Genomic DNA, 17,446 nt, shown 5'->3' on the forward strand with positions numbered 1-17,446 from the left:
CCTCTGTCAATCTGTTTCCTGTGTAGGAAACACTAGGAGTGGATCCGGTTGGGGACAGATCACAGTGGGTTTTCAGGGGCTGTAGGGAGAGCAGGTAGGCTGACCCCATCCCACATTGTGGTCCAGGAGTTATAGGGAGAGCAGGTAGGCTGACCCCATCCCACATTGTGGTCCAGGAGTTATAGGGAGAGCAGGTAGGCTGACCCCATCCCACATTGTGGTCCAGGAGTTATAGGGAGAGCAGGTAGGCTGACCCCATCCCACATTGTGGTCCAGGAGTTATAGGGAGAGCAGGTAGGCTGACCCCATCCCACATTGTGGTCCAGGAGTTATAGGGAGAGCAGGTAGGCTGACCCCATCCCTGCCTTGTGGTCCAGGAGTTATAGGGAGAGCAGGTAGGCTGACCCCATCCCACACTGTGGTCCAGGAGTTATAGGGAGAGCAGGTAGGCTGACCCCATCCCTGCCTTGTGGTCCAGGAGTTATAGGGAGAGCAGGTAGGCTGACCCCATCCCACATTGTGGTCCAGGAGTTATAGGGAGAGCAGGTAGGCTGACCCCATCCCACATTGTGGTCCAGGAGTTATAGGGAGAGCAGGTAGGCTGACCCCATCCCTGCCTTGTGGTCCAGGAGTTGTAGGGAGAGCAGGTAGGCTGACCCCATCCCTGCCTTGTGGTCCAGGAGTTGTAGGGAGAGCAGATAGGCTGACCCCATCCCTGCCTTGTGGTCCAGGAGTTATAGGGAGAGCAGGTAGGCTGACCCCATCCCTGCCTTGTGGTCCAGGAGTTACAGGGAGAGCAGGTAGGCTGACCCCATCCCTGCCTTGTGGTCCAGGAGTTATAGGGAGAGCAGGTAGACTGACCCCATCCCACATTGTGGTCCAGGAGTTATAGGGAGAGCAGGTAGGCTGACCCCATCCCACATTGTGGTCCAGGAGTTATAGGGAGAGCAGGTAGGCTGACCCCATCCCGCATTGTGGTCCAGGAGTTATAGGGAGAGCAGGTAGGCTGACCCCATCCTGCATTGTGGTCCAGGAGTTATAGGGAGAGCAGGTAGGCTGACCCCATCCCGCATTGTGGTCCAGGAGTTACAGGGAGAGCAGGTAGGCTGACCCCATCCCTGCCTTGTGGTCCAGGAGTTACAGGGAGAGCAGGTAGGCTGACCCCATCCCTGCCTTGTGGTCCAGGAGTTATAGGGAGAGCAGGTAGGCTGACCCCATCCCACATTGTGGTCCAGGAGTTATACCCTTCTTGCTCATTGACTTGGATTTCTCTTCTGGGAGCTTCCTGTTAATATGAGATCCCTGTGCAATACAGCTTCAATACCCCTTTGCTCAAGAAGCAAGAACTGCCTGGATGTGCCAGCCAGAGTGGGGTGAGGTGCCAGCCAGTGTGGGGGTGAGGTGTCAGCAAGAGTAGGGGGTGAGGTGCCAGCCAGAGTGGGGTGAGGTGCCAGCCAGTGTGGGGGTGAGGTGCCAGTCACCTCTCTGGCTGAGAGGGCTCTGTTCAGTGGCCTCTTAGGCACTCCTCCTGATGTCCCCACCTGCGGCCACCAGCTTCTACTTTGTTCTAGTAAACTAACCTCTTACTAGATTTGGGCATGAGACCAGGGTTTGAGAGGTGTGAGAACCTCTGGGCTCTGCTGCTCACTGGCTGGGATTCTGAGAGCTGCAGCCGGCCCTGTCAGGCATAGGACTTCCTGTGGAAGCTGAGGGAGTGGGTGTGGTGGGAGGTCACACCTTGCTGTGGTACCTATGTCTGGATCTGCCTCAGCGCTTGTGACTTCATTACCATTGGCTGTTCCTTTGTGTGCACTGGCCTCTGTCCTCTGCTGACATCTCAGGTGGCCTCACGCTGGCCCGGAAGTGTGACGCAGCCTTGGTGGGGTCCTCCCACCACACACAACAGCCCTGCCTCAGTAGAAGGTTTTCATCCTGGTTCCCCCTGCCCATGACCTAAGCAGCCCACAGTCCCCACCCAGCTGTGCCTGGTTCTTCCAGTTCAGCTGACTCCTCCAAGTCTGCCTTCTGATGACCACAATTCAGATTCAGTTCTCCATTCTATTTCCTCCAAACTAGAACTCTCCTTGGAAACTGAAATCCCACCAGTCCCTATGGCTCTTTCACGTGATCCGGCTCTCTGGTTCCATAACTGCAGACAAACAAGCTGCAGGCTTCCATCGGAACTCTGTAGCTCAGCCCTCAGGGCCAGGTGTGGGACCCGGAGCTGCGTGCCTTTCCTTTGCCCCCTTCCCACAGCATGGCGAGGACCATCCGCCTAGCTGTGCTTGGCCAATCCCAGCACGAGTCTCCATGTCCTCCACTTACCCTTTCAGGTCAGTCACAGGGGCCGTGGAGAGTGTAAGAATTCTAAATGAAACGTGGTGAGGCCCCACGGCACAGGAGCGCGGGAAGATGGTCTGCTGCTCTTTGGGTTCTTGGGACTCTCCCACATCTGGAAAAAGCTTCCAGCTGGGGTCATGATAGAGTTATAGAGCAGCTGAGAAAATTTAAACCAACTTGGGATTGCTCTTCAGAATCCTTGGTCCCTGTCCACATAAGAAGTGGGCTGGAGTTTGGGGGGCATGAGAACATGAAGCACATCAGTGTGGGACAGTTTGTCTTGACTGGTTTCCGTGGGATGGAGGGGCTGTGTATCTGAGATCAGGTCTCGCCCAGTCTCCTCACTGCAACACTTCTGTGGCTCCTCCTCACACGACATTTCCCTCTCCTTCCTGAAAAATGGATTTCCGTCTCTAGCTTCAGTCCTGCCTCCTGGGGAGGATGGAGCCTGGAAAGCTTAGATGCTACAGGCCTTTCCCACCTTGTCTGGAGTCCTCCCTCCTCCACCACCCTGGCCTTCACATGCCCACCTTGTCCAGAGTGCTCTTCCCCCTCCTCCACTACCCCACCCTTCTCACTTCTCATTTCAGCCTTGCTCCCTTTCTGTTTCCTTAAGCATTGGGAGAGTGGTATTTTTATTGCACCATGTGCGTGGGGACGATCCTTCTGTGTGTTCAAGTACTACCAGGTGTGGCCACAACCAAACTCCCACTCACCTCTCCCAGTGCAGCAGCTCTGAGTTCTTGCTCACACTGCATTGTGCTTACCGGTAACTACCTACAGGGTCTGTGCTCCGGACCAAACCTGTGCACGGTTCTGGCCAGTAGTGTTTCAGGAGTGACTTTCAGTCCAAGCAGATGGGTACCTTGGTTGTCTTAATGGATGTGTCTGAAGTGAGGTCTGCCAGTGGCCCTGGGTCCCTGATGAGGCCCCAGCTGCCCTGTGCTAACCCGCTCTTTAATATGGCCTCCACGTGTTCGTCTCGTTTCCGCCCTCCTTATCTCTTGCAGCGCTCCTTGTTCTATAGGGTGCAGAATGTCCTATGAGAGCCATATTTGGGGGTTTGAATGAGTGAATTATTAGGTATGCAGCAAGCCAAAGTAAAGTAATAAATAGCTAATGGAAGGTAGGTAGGTAGGTAAACAGACAGACAGACAACAAAACACCATTAAGCCAGGTGCTTCAACATGCAGCCAAAATCGGTGGAGGAAGTCGAGGCAGGCGGCTAGAGTTCTGCCTGAGCTTCCTCCCGTGGCTGAACTGGCCCTCATTCCTGCTGTGGGCATTTTCCTGTCACGGGATGGACATAGAACATCTGCTGAGTTTGCGTTCTGGCTCTCCTCAAGGACAGTGTTTCCACTCTCGAGCTGTATTCCTGTTCTCTCCTCCCTGTCACTCACTCAGTTGAAAGGAGAGCCCTTCCCAGACAAGTGTTCTTGGAGGACACCGGACACAGGCATGCTTGGGTTTGAAACAGGGGTAGGCAGACCCACCTCAAGAGCTGGCTTCTCTGTGAGCTCAAACAACCGGTGACAATACGTCACATATTACAGAGGAGATACATAACAATAGTATCAACTACTCCTACGGGGAAAGCTTGACCCGCCATATCAGGCTCTTCTTAGCAGCTGCTGCTTTTACTGAACTTCGGGTATGAAGGACTAGAAGACACCTGGTCACCCAGCTTATTCCTGCCTTAGCCTCAGTCCCCAGCTTCTTTTCTTACATCTCCAGCTGCCTTGTGTCACCCCATTCTTCCATCGTCCTTGCACAGTCTCGTGATTCGATCTGCATGCACCAGGACCTACTTTCCTGTTTGAAATCATTTCTAGGATAGATGCAGCACCTTGGGTCAGGCAGGTGGACTGAAAAGGTGCTTGGGTTGGTGACTGGTCTTGCAGTTGTTGCATCCAATCCAGGTGGCCGTTTCCAAAGATAGGCACTGGTTCTGTTGGATGGAATGGCTTGATGAAACTCTCGGTCACTTTAGCTGTTGGTGACAACAGGTCTCATGACTCAGGAACCTTACCAGTGCTTGACCAGATGGCGCTGGGCATTCCCTTTGTTCTAGAATGCATCTCCGACATGAGAAACTTTGGGGGTGTTACCTCCTGGCCCGGCATGGCCATATAGCAGGCAGGAGTGATTTGCCTCTGTGGTCAAGAATCAATCTCTCTTTTTAAATCCTTTTATTTAAATAAAGGAAAGTGATCCAGTTTAAAAAAAAATCAACGTATGTGGGGTTGGAACCCAGGGTAAGAGTGCTTGCTGTACAAGCGTGACAGCTTGAGTTTGGATCCTCAGAACCCAAGTAAAAAGCCGGGGTGGCTGCACATGCCTGTAAAGCCACCACCGCAGGGTGGAGGAGGCAGAGTCTGGGAGTGCACTGCTCATGCAGACTAGCCTGAGTGGCAGGCTTAGCGAGAGACAGCATCTCAAGGCAATCGGCAAAAGCACCAAAAGAGACACCTGACGTTATGCATGCACACGCATAATGCATGCAATGTGCATGTGAGTGTTCACACACACACACACACACACACACACACACACACACACACACACACACACACACACATACCAGCTAGTACTTTGATACCACCCAAATGTCAAATCCCCGAAATTTGAGAGCCTACATCCCAGAGTCGTGCAGGTGTCCCATGTCAGAACACATGTATGATTTGTCCTCCCTAACGCCTACCGTTCTTTATGACCTTTGTGTTTTCTGTGTGAAAGGTGGTGGGATTTCCATATCACCTCAAAGGATGTCTTTGGCAGCCAGTGCATATTCCCAGCCAGCCTGTGGAAGCAAAGCTTTCTAAGCTGGGCCAGCCTGAGTAAATGAATGGTACAAAAGCAGGCTCTCCAGTATAGATGGAAATCCCAGGGATCTGCTCCGGCCAGTGGTTCCCGCTAACCGTGGCTGGCAGCAGAAACAGCGGGTGCAAATCAGTAGCAGGGTTGGGGGGGGGGGAGCCGGGGAGTGATTATTGATTTCTGGGCTATAAATGAAAGAACAGAGAGCTTCTGGCTTCACACCCAGGGCCTGCCTGGCTGATTGAGCTGACCTGCTACTCCAGGCAGGAACCCCCATTTACAGGAACATATTTATTTTTACATATCAATGTACTTGATGCACTTGATTGAGTATTATGGGTTTGGCCCCAGGAAACTCTCCCGCAGTTTATAAATAGCAAGTCCAGGATGTAAAAAGATTCCTGGAATTAGAGAAGTGTTTTTCTTTTTATGAATCCTTTTTTGTTGTTGTTGTTTGCTTTTGTTTTTAAGACTATTTTACATTTACTTTGCAAAAACTTAAGTTTGCATTTCTAGAAATATACTTCTTCCAAATGCTTAACAATGCAAATTAATTCCAAGTAACAGTCATCTATTATATTCCAGATTCAAAACCTTGTCCCAGCTAGGGATGTAGAGTATTTGCCTAAGATGCATGAAGTGGGCTCAGTCTGCAGAACCACCAAACTGAGTGTAGTGACATACTCCTGTAATTCATGCACCTAGTAAGTAGAGGCAGGAGGATCCTAAATTCAGTTTGAGTCCAGCCTGGGTTGCATGAAACCCCATCTCAAAACAAAACACACTGCAGCCTCCATCCAAAGAGCAACTTTGGAGGCCTTCTTCTCTGGAAGCAACTTCAGTTGCTGCTGGAAATGGAGTATTATTATCTGGCAAGAGTGTGACCTCAGGAATCACAGCCGATACCATTTCTCGGGCTCCAGGGAGATTCCACTGAACCCGCTTTAGCAGACTTGTTCTGTGGGCTAACCTTTTCTCTCTCCATCCTTTTTACAAATTCCCACAGAAATGGAGATCTTCGCCTTTTTCAACAGACCGAAGAGCGAGCAGAAGCGTAGGCAGTACTATCCCGTCACCATCCCCCTCCAGGTCTCCAGGAACGGCCAGACAGTGAGCAGCCTGGACGCCAGCTGGCTGGAGCACATGAGTGACCACTTCCGGAAAGGCGGTGTGCTGGTGAACGCTGTCTTCCACCTCGGCATGGCCAATGGTACGGAATGCCTTACCACCCTCTTGTTCTGTGATCTTGGCTCTTTCCATCCTGAAAGCTGCACAGCCAATAAACCCACAGCATTTGATTTCTAATTAACATATCTCAAGCCGATCTCATAAAGGCTAGACCCTCTGGGAAGTGACCTGGTGTCTTCTCCGATGAAGGTGGTGGCTTCGCCTTACTGATGGTAGTTTCCATCTTTGTCACTTTGAGAATACAGCTGCCTGGGACTGTTAATTACCCCCCTCGGATCATGCCACTCCAGAAGTGCAAATTGTCTGTAGACACTATTATAGTCTGAGGTGGGAAATAATGGCAGCACCTGGCTCCCGTGAGCTGTTGCTGGGACACAAGCCTGCTGAATCTCAAGTGCCCAGCGCGCTGCCCCAGAAGTGGGCTGTCTATGGGGCTTTGCTGCATGAAATAGTACTATTGATGTCAGCTTTTGAGGCAGAGGGAAAGTCTGTCCACAGTAGGGAAAGGTTTTGAGCCAAGAAAGGATTTGGGGTTAACATAATGGTGAGTTGATCACCTTCGCGGACAAGGAAGCGGTTTGGGGTGTGGGGCTAGTGTGCCAGCATGGACAGGTCTGAGGGTTGTGAGTCAGCAGGACTCCTAAGGAAGTGAGATGTAACATAGAACTTGTGGATCCCAGCAGAGCCTGCCAGGGTACTGATAGCAGGTTTGATGGTGTGTAGCTTCTCGGGCATTAGCGGGGCAGGGAATGGAGTTTGGATCTGTATCATCTGGGCAGTGCCAAGCACGCATTCTTAGACTAGAGATCCTATGTTCTGAATGTGCAGGCTCTGGATGATTCAAAGCCTGGAACGATGATAAAGCACAGACAGCTCTTAGTTTTGGATGCAGGGTCCTTGCTTATTTCTATTTGACTATGAGAGATGTGGTCAACAGGTTGTTATAGCAACAGCAGGCATGGTGACTATGTGAATGATGTTAAATGACTGAGTGACTCAGGAAAGCATGAGAACAATGCTGTCCAGTAGAACTTTCTGTGATGGTAGAATGTTCTGTATTGTTCTATCCCACATGGTAGCCACCAGCCAACTTTGGCACCTATGACGTAGAAACTTAATTTTACAGTTTATTTCACTTTCATTAATTTCAATTTAAATAGCTATATGTCTCTAGTGGATTTGGGAATGCAGTTTTGAGGACACAGTTTTGCCGTTCCCCAGCGGCAGATCTAGTATCTCCTCGATACACCAGGAAGCCATCTTCAGGTGGCTCCAGTGTCCACTCTTAAGTGGCTTACCAGGGATTGTCACGGCTGTTTGGATGGGCACTATAACACCAGGGGGGCAGGTGGTACTTGAAGTAGGTGTTCCCAGTCCAGTTCATCGGTCCTGGGGCTGCCAGAGAGAACCCCATAAACTCCTGCTTTTTTAGGGACAGTGGCACTTAGGTCGGGGCAATAGCTGTTCTTTTCTGTTGTCTGGGTGGCCAGGCCAAGCTCTCCTCAGCAAACCTGTGGCTAATTTACTGACGTCTGAAGGATGCACAGCTGGTAGCAGCTACTCCGGAGGCGGCTGGGTAATTGTTCTTCTCATCCTAGCGAAAGCGGGGTGTTGAAAGGGGTGTAGTCGGCCCCATCGTCTGAGCCCTCCCAAAGCCACCGATTGTGCCATCATGACGGCTCAAAAGACAGAAGCCCAGCCAGCCTCTGGGCTCTTCCCTCACTTCACTGGCCAAGCCTGCATTGCAAAGCGCATGGATTTGCCGGGGCTTTAGATCGGCTTCAGCCATGTCAAATGCTGTCACAGCCTCCTCTGGCCTTAGCGGCATCAAACCAACTTTCCGTCTTTGAGGACGCGTTGTGAAGAATCCGCTGTGACCGCAGGGTCTGCAGCCCACACCACTGCAGTGGAGACTGCAGGCAGTGCCGTGAAAACCTGGGGGCAGGACTCTCTGCAGCGGAAGTCAGGTGTGAAATCTGTGCAGAGGGAGGCAGCAGAGCCGTGGGGCTCAGTGGTGAGGGTGGCCCTGCTCTAAGGGGGCTGAGGGTCCCCACTGGCCAGGGAAGAACCAGAATTCAAAAGGAAAGCCGTGCTGAGATCCTTGCCACTAGCCTGGTGGGGAGAACCGTCTATCTGTCATGACTTCTAACTGGGTATTTACATTGCTGTTCAAAAGTATTTTCCACAGAGCTATAAAATTAGTAAAAACTTTGTCCTACAAATAAGGTAAGGCCTTGGTCTGAGACACTCGGTGACTCCAGCATCTATTTTTACCTTCCCAGGATACAGAAGGCTTCACTCAATGCCAAAATTTGGGTTCCTGTCCTGGGTTTTTTTTATTAATACCCAAATGGGCATGATGCCACCTCGGATTTGATTGGGTTCCTCTTCTGGGTCACTTAAAGAATTAGAGGGAAGGAATTTAAGGCATAACAGGTAGCAGCAGGGGAAATCTCCTACACAGCTGACAGAATTAACTGTTGGAAAGGAGCGGGGAGGGGCTTTACTAGGGATGAGGAAACTCGCACAGAACAAGGCACACAGGAAGACCCTCCTGCAGAGCAGGAACCCAAGAGCTAGTCTTTCCTTGAGGGCTGGGGGTTTTGATGGTCTGTGAGATCTCCTCATCCCCTGATTGAAGGTCGGTCAGTTTGAACAAAGTCAGGGAAGCCGATGGCCCACAACTTTGAGGTAAGCATGGCCTTATGGGGCCTTGACCTTGTCAGGCTGGTCTTGGGGCAGGGCAGATAAGCTGGGCCTTTGTCTCAGGTCAGGGGTGTGGGGAAGAGGAACACTTGCTATCTATTAGGGACCTGTCTAACCTCAAGTCCCTTGGGCACGTGCCACAGGAGGGAAACCTGGGGGTGATGGCCCTTTCCAGTCCTGGAGGCAGCCCAAGGGCTGTTGTCCTCTTCATGGGACAGCCAGGAAGTGTCAAGGAGGTGGGAAGGAGAAAGATCGGGAGAGGAGCTGGAGGTGGTGGGGATCATGGTGGGAACTTGTCCTCCCAAATGCATTTTGGTGATTCTTGGGGTGTGGAGAGGAAGGCCCCAAAGTCACCAGAGGGAGCAGCAGAGAGGAGCCCGGGCTGCCTTGAAGTGCAGGCGGGGCACGGTGAGCCTGTTTCCAGAAGGGTGAGAAGGAAGGCCTGGTGCTGACTGGCTGGCTGCATGGGGAGCCAAGGGCAAGGTCGGGGGTAGCGGGACGTTTACACCTGAGGACACTCCAGATGGCCCGTCTCTTACCCATGACCCTGCCATCTCCCTGCCACCGTCAGTGGCCCCCACTCCGTACGTCACTGCTTTTGGGGCTCACTTTGCCTTCACGGTCCTGTGGTCCTTGCTGGCCTCCATTTGTCTTTCTTGTTTGTGGTGCTTTTCTCCTGTAAGCCCTGGCGCTCTCTCTGCGCCTCCCCCTCCTCCAGGTGCCCTGTGTTCCTCCCATCCCCACCTGACCTTGCCCTTCCCTCCCCGGCAGTCATTACTCCCTTTGTTTCAGAGACATCCTTACCGCTGGTTAGTGGAGCCAGAATCCAGTCCAGCAAGGCGCTGGCCCAGGCAACGGCATCTGCGCTTTTGCCTAGAGGAGCTTTTCTTCCCGCCTCCTGCCGGAAGGGGACACAGCTTCACAGCCACGGAAGGGCCGCAGTGTGACTCCCTCAGCATGCCTCCGTGTCTTTTTGCCTGTTTGTCTAGTCACTGTTTCCTATACATCTGAAGGTAGTTCTACAAGCTGGCTAAGGAAGACTTGACTACAATATGTTCTAAGTGACGTGTTCTGTCCATTGCATCACACAGGGGTCATCCTTTTTTGTTTTATTTTGGTTTTTTTGTTCATTTGTTTTTTCAAGACAGGGTCTCTCTGTGTAGCCCTGGCTGTGCTGGAACTCTCTCTCTAAACCAGGCTGGCCTTGAACTCAGAGATCTGCCTGCCTCTGCCTCGTGAGTGCTGGGATTAAAGGCATGCACCACCACTGCCTGGTGACAGGGGTCGTCTTAACTGAGTGTCTCTCTATTCCTGTTCCCCCAAGCCCTTTTGAAAATGGTTTGTTTATGTTTTGAGTGTTTAGCTGCATGTCTATATGTGCACCACATCCATGCCTGGTGCCTGTGGAAGCTAGAAGAGGGCACAGGATCCCCTGGCACTGGAGTTACAGAGGGTAGTGAGCCACCACGTGCAGCCAGGAATCAAATCCAGTTCCTCTGCAGGAACAGAAAGTGCTCCTAAGAGCTGAGCCATCCTTCTGAACCCCATTTCTGCTCTTTTGAAAAATTAAATCATCTTGAGACTCCTAGATACCTTTGCTGCACCCCAGTCTGAGTTAGCCAGGATTCTCTGATGGAACTGATCATTCGACCGGCTTGCAGGGCATGGTCAGTCTAGTCCGACCATGGCCATCTCACAGCAGAAAGACCGAGAATCTACTACCTGTCCTAGACTACAGGTCCAGGAAGCTGGCTGGATGTCTCCCCATTTGCCAGGTCTATGAGGCTGGGTGTCTCCCCATTCCTGATCTGGGGCTTGAGTCCTGGGAGACTACTGTAGAACTGCTGGTTTTCAATCACTGGTTGGGTTTAATGCAGGCTGCAGCAGCAGGGTAGATGAACTTGTCGGCAAGAGTAAGGGCAAGCAGGCACACGGCAAATGGGCTGCCACCAGGAAGTATAGCCTGCATTTAGGATCATCTTCCTGATTCAAATAATCTGATTAAGATAATGCCTCACAGGTGTGCCCAGCAGCTGGGGTTTTAGTTGATTCCAGATGTGAAGTTGATGACCAAGATTAGCCAGCACAAACAAACAAAGAAACAAACAAAGCCAAACTCAGGTCCTCTGGAAAAGTAGGACTTGTCATCTCAGCCCTCATTTAACTTCGCACACACCTTTAACCCCAGCACTCAGGAGGCGGATCTCTCTGGTCCATAGAGTCAGTTTCATGACAGCCAGGGCTACACAGAGAAACCCTGTCACAAACAAACATTAGCCACCAGTCAAAGCCGTGGTGAATCTGATGTCGTCTGTACAGATGCCTAGCTGATCCAACCCCCTGAGGCTGGCAGGCCACACATGTGAGGAATACGTACACTGCCTTAGAGAGCTGTCCATCACTGTCACACCCCTACGCAAAGCAGCATGAACAGGGAAGATTTGTACTTTTAGAGGTCTCAGTCTATGGTTGGCCCACTCCCAGGCATCATGACAGAAGTCATGACCGAAAACTGCTCACCTTATGCAGCTCAGAAGGTCTGGGGACAAGATCTGCATTTCTAGGCATGTCACCAGTGACCTACCTCCAGCTAGGCTCTACCTCTTCAGTCCCCCACCACCTCCCAGAAATGCCATGACATTATGACTTGACCGGGGGATCCATCGCTCCATAAGGCCTCAGCCTTTGGGACTTAGTTACTTCAAAAGGCCCACCAGATGGCAATCAGACCTTCAACATATGAGCCTTCAGTGGACATTTCATATCAAAACTTTGTATATCTATTCCAAATAAAATGTCTATGTGTCATAAATACTTCATACAGCTATCCTAGAAACCCTTACACAGGGGCCTGGTGGTATTGTGTTCCCCAAAATATTGTGTACTCTAATAAATTTATCTGGGGTCAGAGAACAGACAGCCACTAGATACAAAGGCTAGAAAATGGTGGCACTCACACCTTTAATCCTAGCATTCCAGAGATAGAAATCCCTCTGGACCTCTGTGAGTTCAAGGCCACATTGGAAATAGCCAAGCATGGTGACACGCCTTTAATCCCAGAAAGCCAGCCTTTAATTCCAGGGAGTGGTGGTAGAAAGCAAAAAGATATATAAGGCGTGAGGGCCAGAAACTAGAGATTTTGGCTGGTTAAGCATGTGGCTGGTTAAGCTTCAGGCTTTCCAGCAGCAGTTCAGCTGAGAGCCATTGGGATGAGGACATAGAAGCTTCCAGTCTGAGGAAACAAGACCAGCCGAGGATCCGGCAAGGTGAGATAGCTGTGGCTTGTTCTGTCTCTCAGATCTACCAGCATGGACCCCAATACCTCGCCTCAGGTTTGATTTTATTAATAAGAACTTTTAAGATTCCTGCTACAGGGGCCCACACCCTTTGTGTTTTAGTATCATAGTGCCTGAACCCTGGAAGTTCAAAGCAGAAGAGTATGGTACATAGTGTTAACATAGGGATCGTGTGAACCTGGTCTGTTTCATGACCTCACACCATTTGGCTCACTGTAGTGAACTACATTTCAGATGTAATTGGTCTTCCCAATACACATAAGCACAGACAGATCATTTCAAAAACAAGGTTTATTTTATTTTAAGTTATGCATATGTGTGTGGACATATGTGAGTGCAGATGCCTGTAGAGTCCAGAGGCATTGAATCCCCTGGAGCTGGAGTTACAGGTGGTTGTGAACCACCTGATGTGGGTGCTGGGAACCGAACTTGGGTCCTCAGGCAAAGTAGGAATTGCTTTTAACCGCTTGGCTATCTCAGTCCCTCATTTAACTCCTGTGGCCTTCGCTGTTGTGTGTGCTGGAAGAGTGATAGCTTACAGGCCCTGTGGGAGGATTCAGAGGGAAATTGTGACCCATGCTAACAGGGTACCTCACATGCAGTTCAGTTGTCAGCTTGATGTTAGCTAGAGTCCTCTGGGAGAAGTGGCTCTGGGCATGCCTGTGGGGGATGACCATGATTAGGTTAGCTGAGGTAGAAATCTGTCCGTTGTGAATGGCACCATTCACTGGGTTGAGATCCTTCCTAGACTGTATAAAATGAAAATGAGCTGAGCAGATGTCCGTTGTTCTTTGCTTGTTGACTATGGATGAAGTGCAAGCACCTGCCTCAGGCTCCCATGCTATGACTTCCTGGCCATTGGTAGACTGTAACCACCCTAAGCCAAGTAAGCCCTCTTCCTTAAACTGCTCTTGATGGTGTGTCTCATAGCAGGACAGGGATTCAGACACTTCCCCACCTGGACGGCAAGGCGTTGACCTTGCAAGGCTAATCCCTGCTGACAGAAGAGGAGTGATCCTTCACTAGAGGTCAGAAGAGGAATGCAGGGAGGTAGGCAGGCCCATGGCAGCAGGAAGGGCCCAGGGTGGAAGAGAAGGTGATCTGGGCTTGGTTAACCAGTGATTATGTTCTCAGGAGATTGCCTGACAGTATGACTACCCATGCAGTTATGGTTATTGAGTTAGTTATAGAGTTGGCTGGGGCTATTCCTGGAATCAAGATAAAGCTTCCAGTGGAGAATAAAGCCCTCTGAAAATCACAGAACTTAGCTGTCCACTTCAGTGTGGACAGTCAAGTCCTACCCTAGTTTGTTCAAAGAACCATCAAATAACATTCGTTTATAAACCTGCAGAGACTAGACAAGCTGATTGAATACTTGGCCTGGTATGTGCATTCCAGAAACTTTACCAGCCAGTACCACAGTCTGAGCCTGGAAGTGAACTCAACACTTAATATCTACAGAAGAGAATTGAGCATAGAATTTACCTCTTGAAATGGTGTGCTAGATTTTTTTCCCATGTCCTTCTTGTAAATCACAAGCTTGGAATGTTAAGGTGGCCTTTTGCCAAAAGACCAGCATCAAATATTTATGTAGCACCCCGGCACATAGCTCTTTGTGCACTGTAGGGAAGCATCTTTAATAAAAAATACAGTAACGACAGAATGCTTTCCATAAGTGGAGGATGGTTTAACCTTTTTACATCAGGAATCTTTACTCTGAAATGGACCTATTTACACCCAGGTTGTCACACACTTCAGGGAGGCTGAGCAGTAGAGGGAATGAGAAGGAGAGCAGACAAGTCCATCAAAGCAGCGGCTGCTTAAAAGCCCAGCCGTCTGTCCTCCGGAGCTCATTGACGTCTGCCGTTACAGACGACCAAGTTTTGACAGCTGTTCTGAAACTGCTTTGTTGTAGACAAGTAGGTGATTCAGCCTTCTGTACTCAGGAGGGCAAAGCAGAGCAGCGGGCATGGGCTGGGGAGACAGGCAGTGGCTGAGAGGAAGGGGCGGGAGACGGACACAGTGAGAAGGACATCAGGAGGGCCCACATTCGCCCCCTCTACCTGGGGGTCTCAACTCTGCCTCACCGCACTGTTGACAGACTGAAGCCGTCATATGTTTGTGTAGAGATGGGCATGTTAGTACTTACAGCCCAGCAGGTGCCTTTAGAGGGCTGGGGTTTTCCGTTGAGAAGATGTAGGGAGAGTCTTTGGAAGCTGGATGGCTGTCATCCCTCAGATCCAAAGGGTTTGGTCCAAGGAACCCAGGTGTTCGGATCTGCAGATGCTCATCCCCTTGTATAAAATGGCCTACTGACTATATATAGCCTCCTGTGCACTTTAAATCACCATCGGATGACCTATAATATTAAACTCAGAGGAGATGCTGAATAAATGGTTTGTCAGAGAATGATGGCAAAGAAAAGGGTATTCTTGGCCAACTCAGATTTTCATGTTTTCCTGTATGCTGTTGGTCGACTCCATAGAAATGGACCCTGTAGAGTAAGAGGGCCACTTCTGAATTTTCTAGAGGTCTAGAGGAACTGTGTACTGTGCTGTAAGATCCCTGAGGAGCTACTGTGTGTCTTCTAGTGTTGAACAGCCATGGGTCAGGACTGATTTTCTCCAGCATCTTAGGTGGCTCTCCTGTGGCAAAGGCTCTCCCCTGGCAGTGTTACTGAGCACTTAAAGCTGAGCCGGACTTTGGACTGTGCTTGTCCTGGGCCCCAGGTTGCACATGAAGCTGTTCAGCTGAGGGGCACTTCTCCCTGGTCATCTGTGTTACTTGTCCCTTGGAGATCAGCAAACTGACACTCGGGGCACTCTTACTGAACACTAGAGAGACACGAGCTTGCCGAGGCTGGTGCATGGTAGAGTCCAGACAGAGGGCGGGGGAGGTTAAAAAGAAGCCGAAGTGTGCAGTTGGCTCACTAGGGGGAACTTAATGAAAATGCAGTGAGGTCAAGGTTGCTGGTGCTCCAGGAATCACTGAGCAAGTACACTGGCTTCATGATGCATCTTTGAGGTTGAGCATTGTCAATCAATTTGTTATTGCCACAGGAATGCCATGTAACAAACCACCCCCAAACTCATTGGCTTAAGAGTAGCAGTTTATTCTGCTGGGTTTTCTGTTTGGCTGGAGCTCTGTGGTGATCCCCACCAAGCTCACGCACAGTCTGTAGGTGAGCTGGTCCCAGCTGGCTCAGTAGGGCAGCTCTGCTCCACGTGTCTTTCTTCTTCCTGGATCCAGCTGACTATATGGGGCATGTCCTTCCAAAGTGGTAACAGAGACATCGGAGGTCAGAGTCAACCCCACGCATGGTTTCAGGCTCTGCATCTTGCCTGCTGTTACCTTGGAGAAGTCTTCTTACTGTTCCTTTCCCCACGGGTCACCTGAGTCTCAGGTCTCTTCTTAGGACTCTGCAGTTCATGGGTCACTGGCTGCTCCGCCCCACTGCTCTTGCCTGCAGGCTGTCCCCCTTCCGCCTGGAACTCAAACCCTGTGAATCCACATCACCTGCCTGCTTGGTGCCCTCGTGTGTGTCTTCGCATCCTTTCCTGTAAGAAAACCCTCAACACATAGCACCTGCAGCGTTTGTGTTCTCCACAAATAGAATTAAAAAGACATCAACAGGAGGAAGTTATTCCAACATTAGCAATAAATAGAAGGCTACGCTTACTATTCTTTATGTATAAAAATTTCATAAATACCTAAAAAAATCTAAAATCCCAATAAAAATGAGCAAAAACCACAAACTAGACATTAATTCTCTATGGCTAATCAATGTTGAAAAACAATCTCTTGTTTATCAGATTGGCAAATTTTGAAAAGGAACTGTTCAGAGCCTACAGAGGTGTGGGATGGAGGAACACTGGCGGTGTTTGGAAGAATTTTAGCTGCACAACTTCCTAGAGAGCAATTTAGGAAGGTCTGAAGTGGCTACCCCGGAAAGCCCATCCGGACACCCCATCTTATTTCTTTTAGTCTGTCCTAACAATGATCAGTGCTCTCAAGAGTATTTCTCTGTAATCATTACTTGTAAAATTACTTAAAAGCAAAGCAAAACAAAACAAAAAGCTAAAGGAGGAGGCTAGAGAAAGTTTGGTAGGTAAAGTTGTGCAAATATGAGGCCCTGAGTGGTGTGTGTTTGTAAGCCTACAGGGTAGGTGGCTTCAGTCAGTAGACATCTACTCGCCCCCCCCCCCCTTTATTGAGGCTGGCAGCCCGTGACCCAAAAGCCAGCAAGTTCTGTTTCCAGCTAGAGCTCTCCTCCTGCCTCGGTCTCCCTCTTTGCACACCTGGGAGTAGGAGGAGCAAGCAAAGCAGCAAAGCATCATGGGACTTCTTCCCTTCCAGAGATTGAGCTGGAATCTGGCTGGTTGGTCAGCAGTTCACTGAGACTGAGCAGTGTTTGCAGAGTAGATTGTTTCCCAGATGAGTAGACAAGTCACTGGACGGGACCCTTGCTTGGAGTCGGGCCACCAGCATCTCAACCGGTCTTCTTTCTCATTGTCTCATCTAAACGAATCCAGGACGAACTGCAGCAGGGCCCAAAAGGAGGCGGAGGCACATGTTCTGCATGGCAGACGCTGCCCTGCTCCTTCAGACCTCATCACTAAGACATTCTCAGATAATGCTGCCTGTCCCCAGTCGGCTTGTTGGAGGGTACAGTATGCAGGAGCCGCTCTCTTGACTGACAGTGCCCAGGAACATTTCCAGTGGTAAATCATTTGGGAAGCTCCCTCCCAAACCGCAGCTCTTGACAAGGGCTGCCAGACACATCCTGGGTACATCAACCACATTGCACCCCCAACGCCCCAGAATTAACACATCCAGAGCACAACTGACAAGCTTAGATTTGGCATGTTGAATCTATCCTGTCTTTAAAAAAATAAATCCCTTTTACTTGAATACAGTTTTCCTCTAAAATCTGTGTTTTGCCCTGGGTAAGCTCTTCCTAGTGCATCCTGACACTGGATCATGAACAGGAAGGTAAGCACGTGAGGCTGATGGTGATTACCGATGATGAAATTTGGGCTCATAAAATCAAGGATATTATTCAAAAGTGTGAGGTAAATTACTCTCATTCATCCTGATGG

The 17,446-nt window shown here is 50.2% G+C and overlaps 1 protein-coding gene across 2 annotated transcripts in view; it reads left to right on the forward strand.

Annotated features, from left to right (window-relative positions):
* The window catches only part of Rftn1 (raftlin, lipid raft linker 1), a 207,292-nt gene that overhangs the window by 138,643 nt on the left and 51,203 nt on the right, over nucleotides 1-17,446 (forward strand). For both annotated transcript variants that reach the window (XM_028882505.2, XM_037200117.1), the window contains exon 6: nucleotides 6,164-6,367. In XM_028882505.2, the coding sequence (XP_028738338.1) occupies nucleotides 6,164-6,367 (204 nt within the window). The remainder of the gene's footprint in view (nucleotides 1-6,163; nucleotides 6,368-17,446) is intronic.

This window comes from Peromyscus leucopus, chromosome 16_21, assembly GCF_004664715.2.
Source record: "Peromyscus leucopus breed LL Stock chromosome 16_21, UCI_PerLeu_2.1, whole genome shotgun sequence".
NCBI lineage: Eukaryota > Metazoa > Chordata > Mammalia > Rodentia > Cricetidae > Peromyscus > Peromyscus leucopus.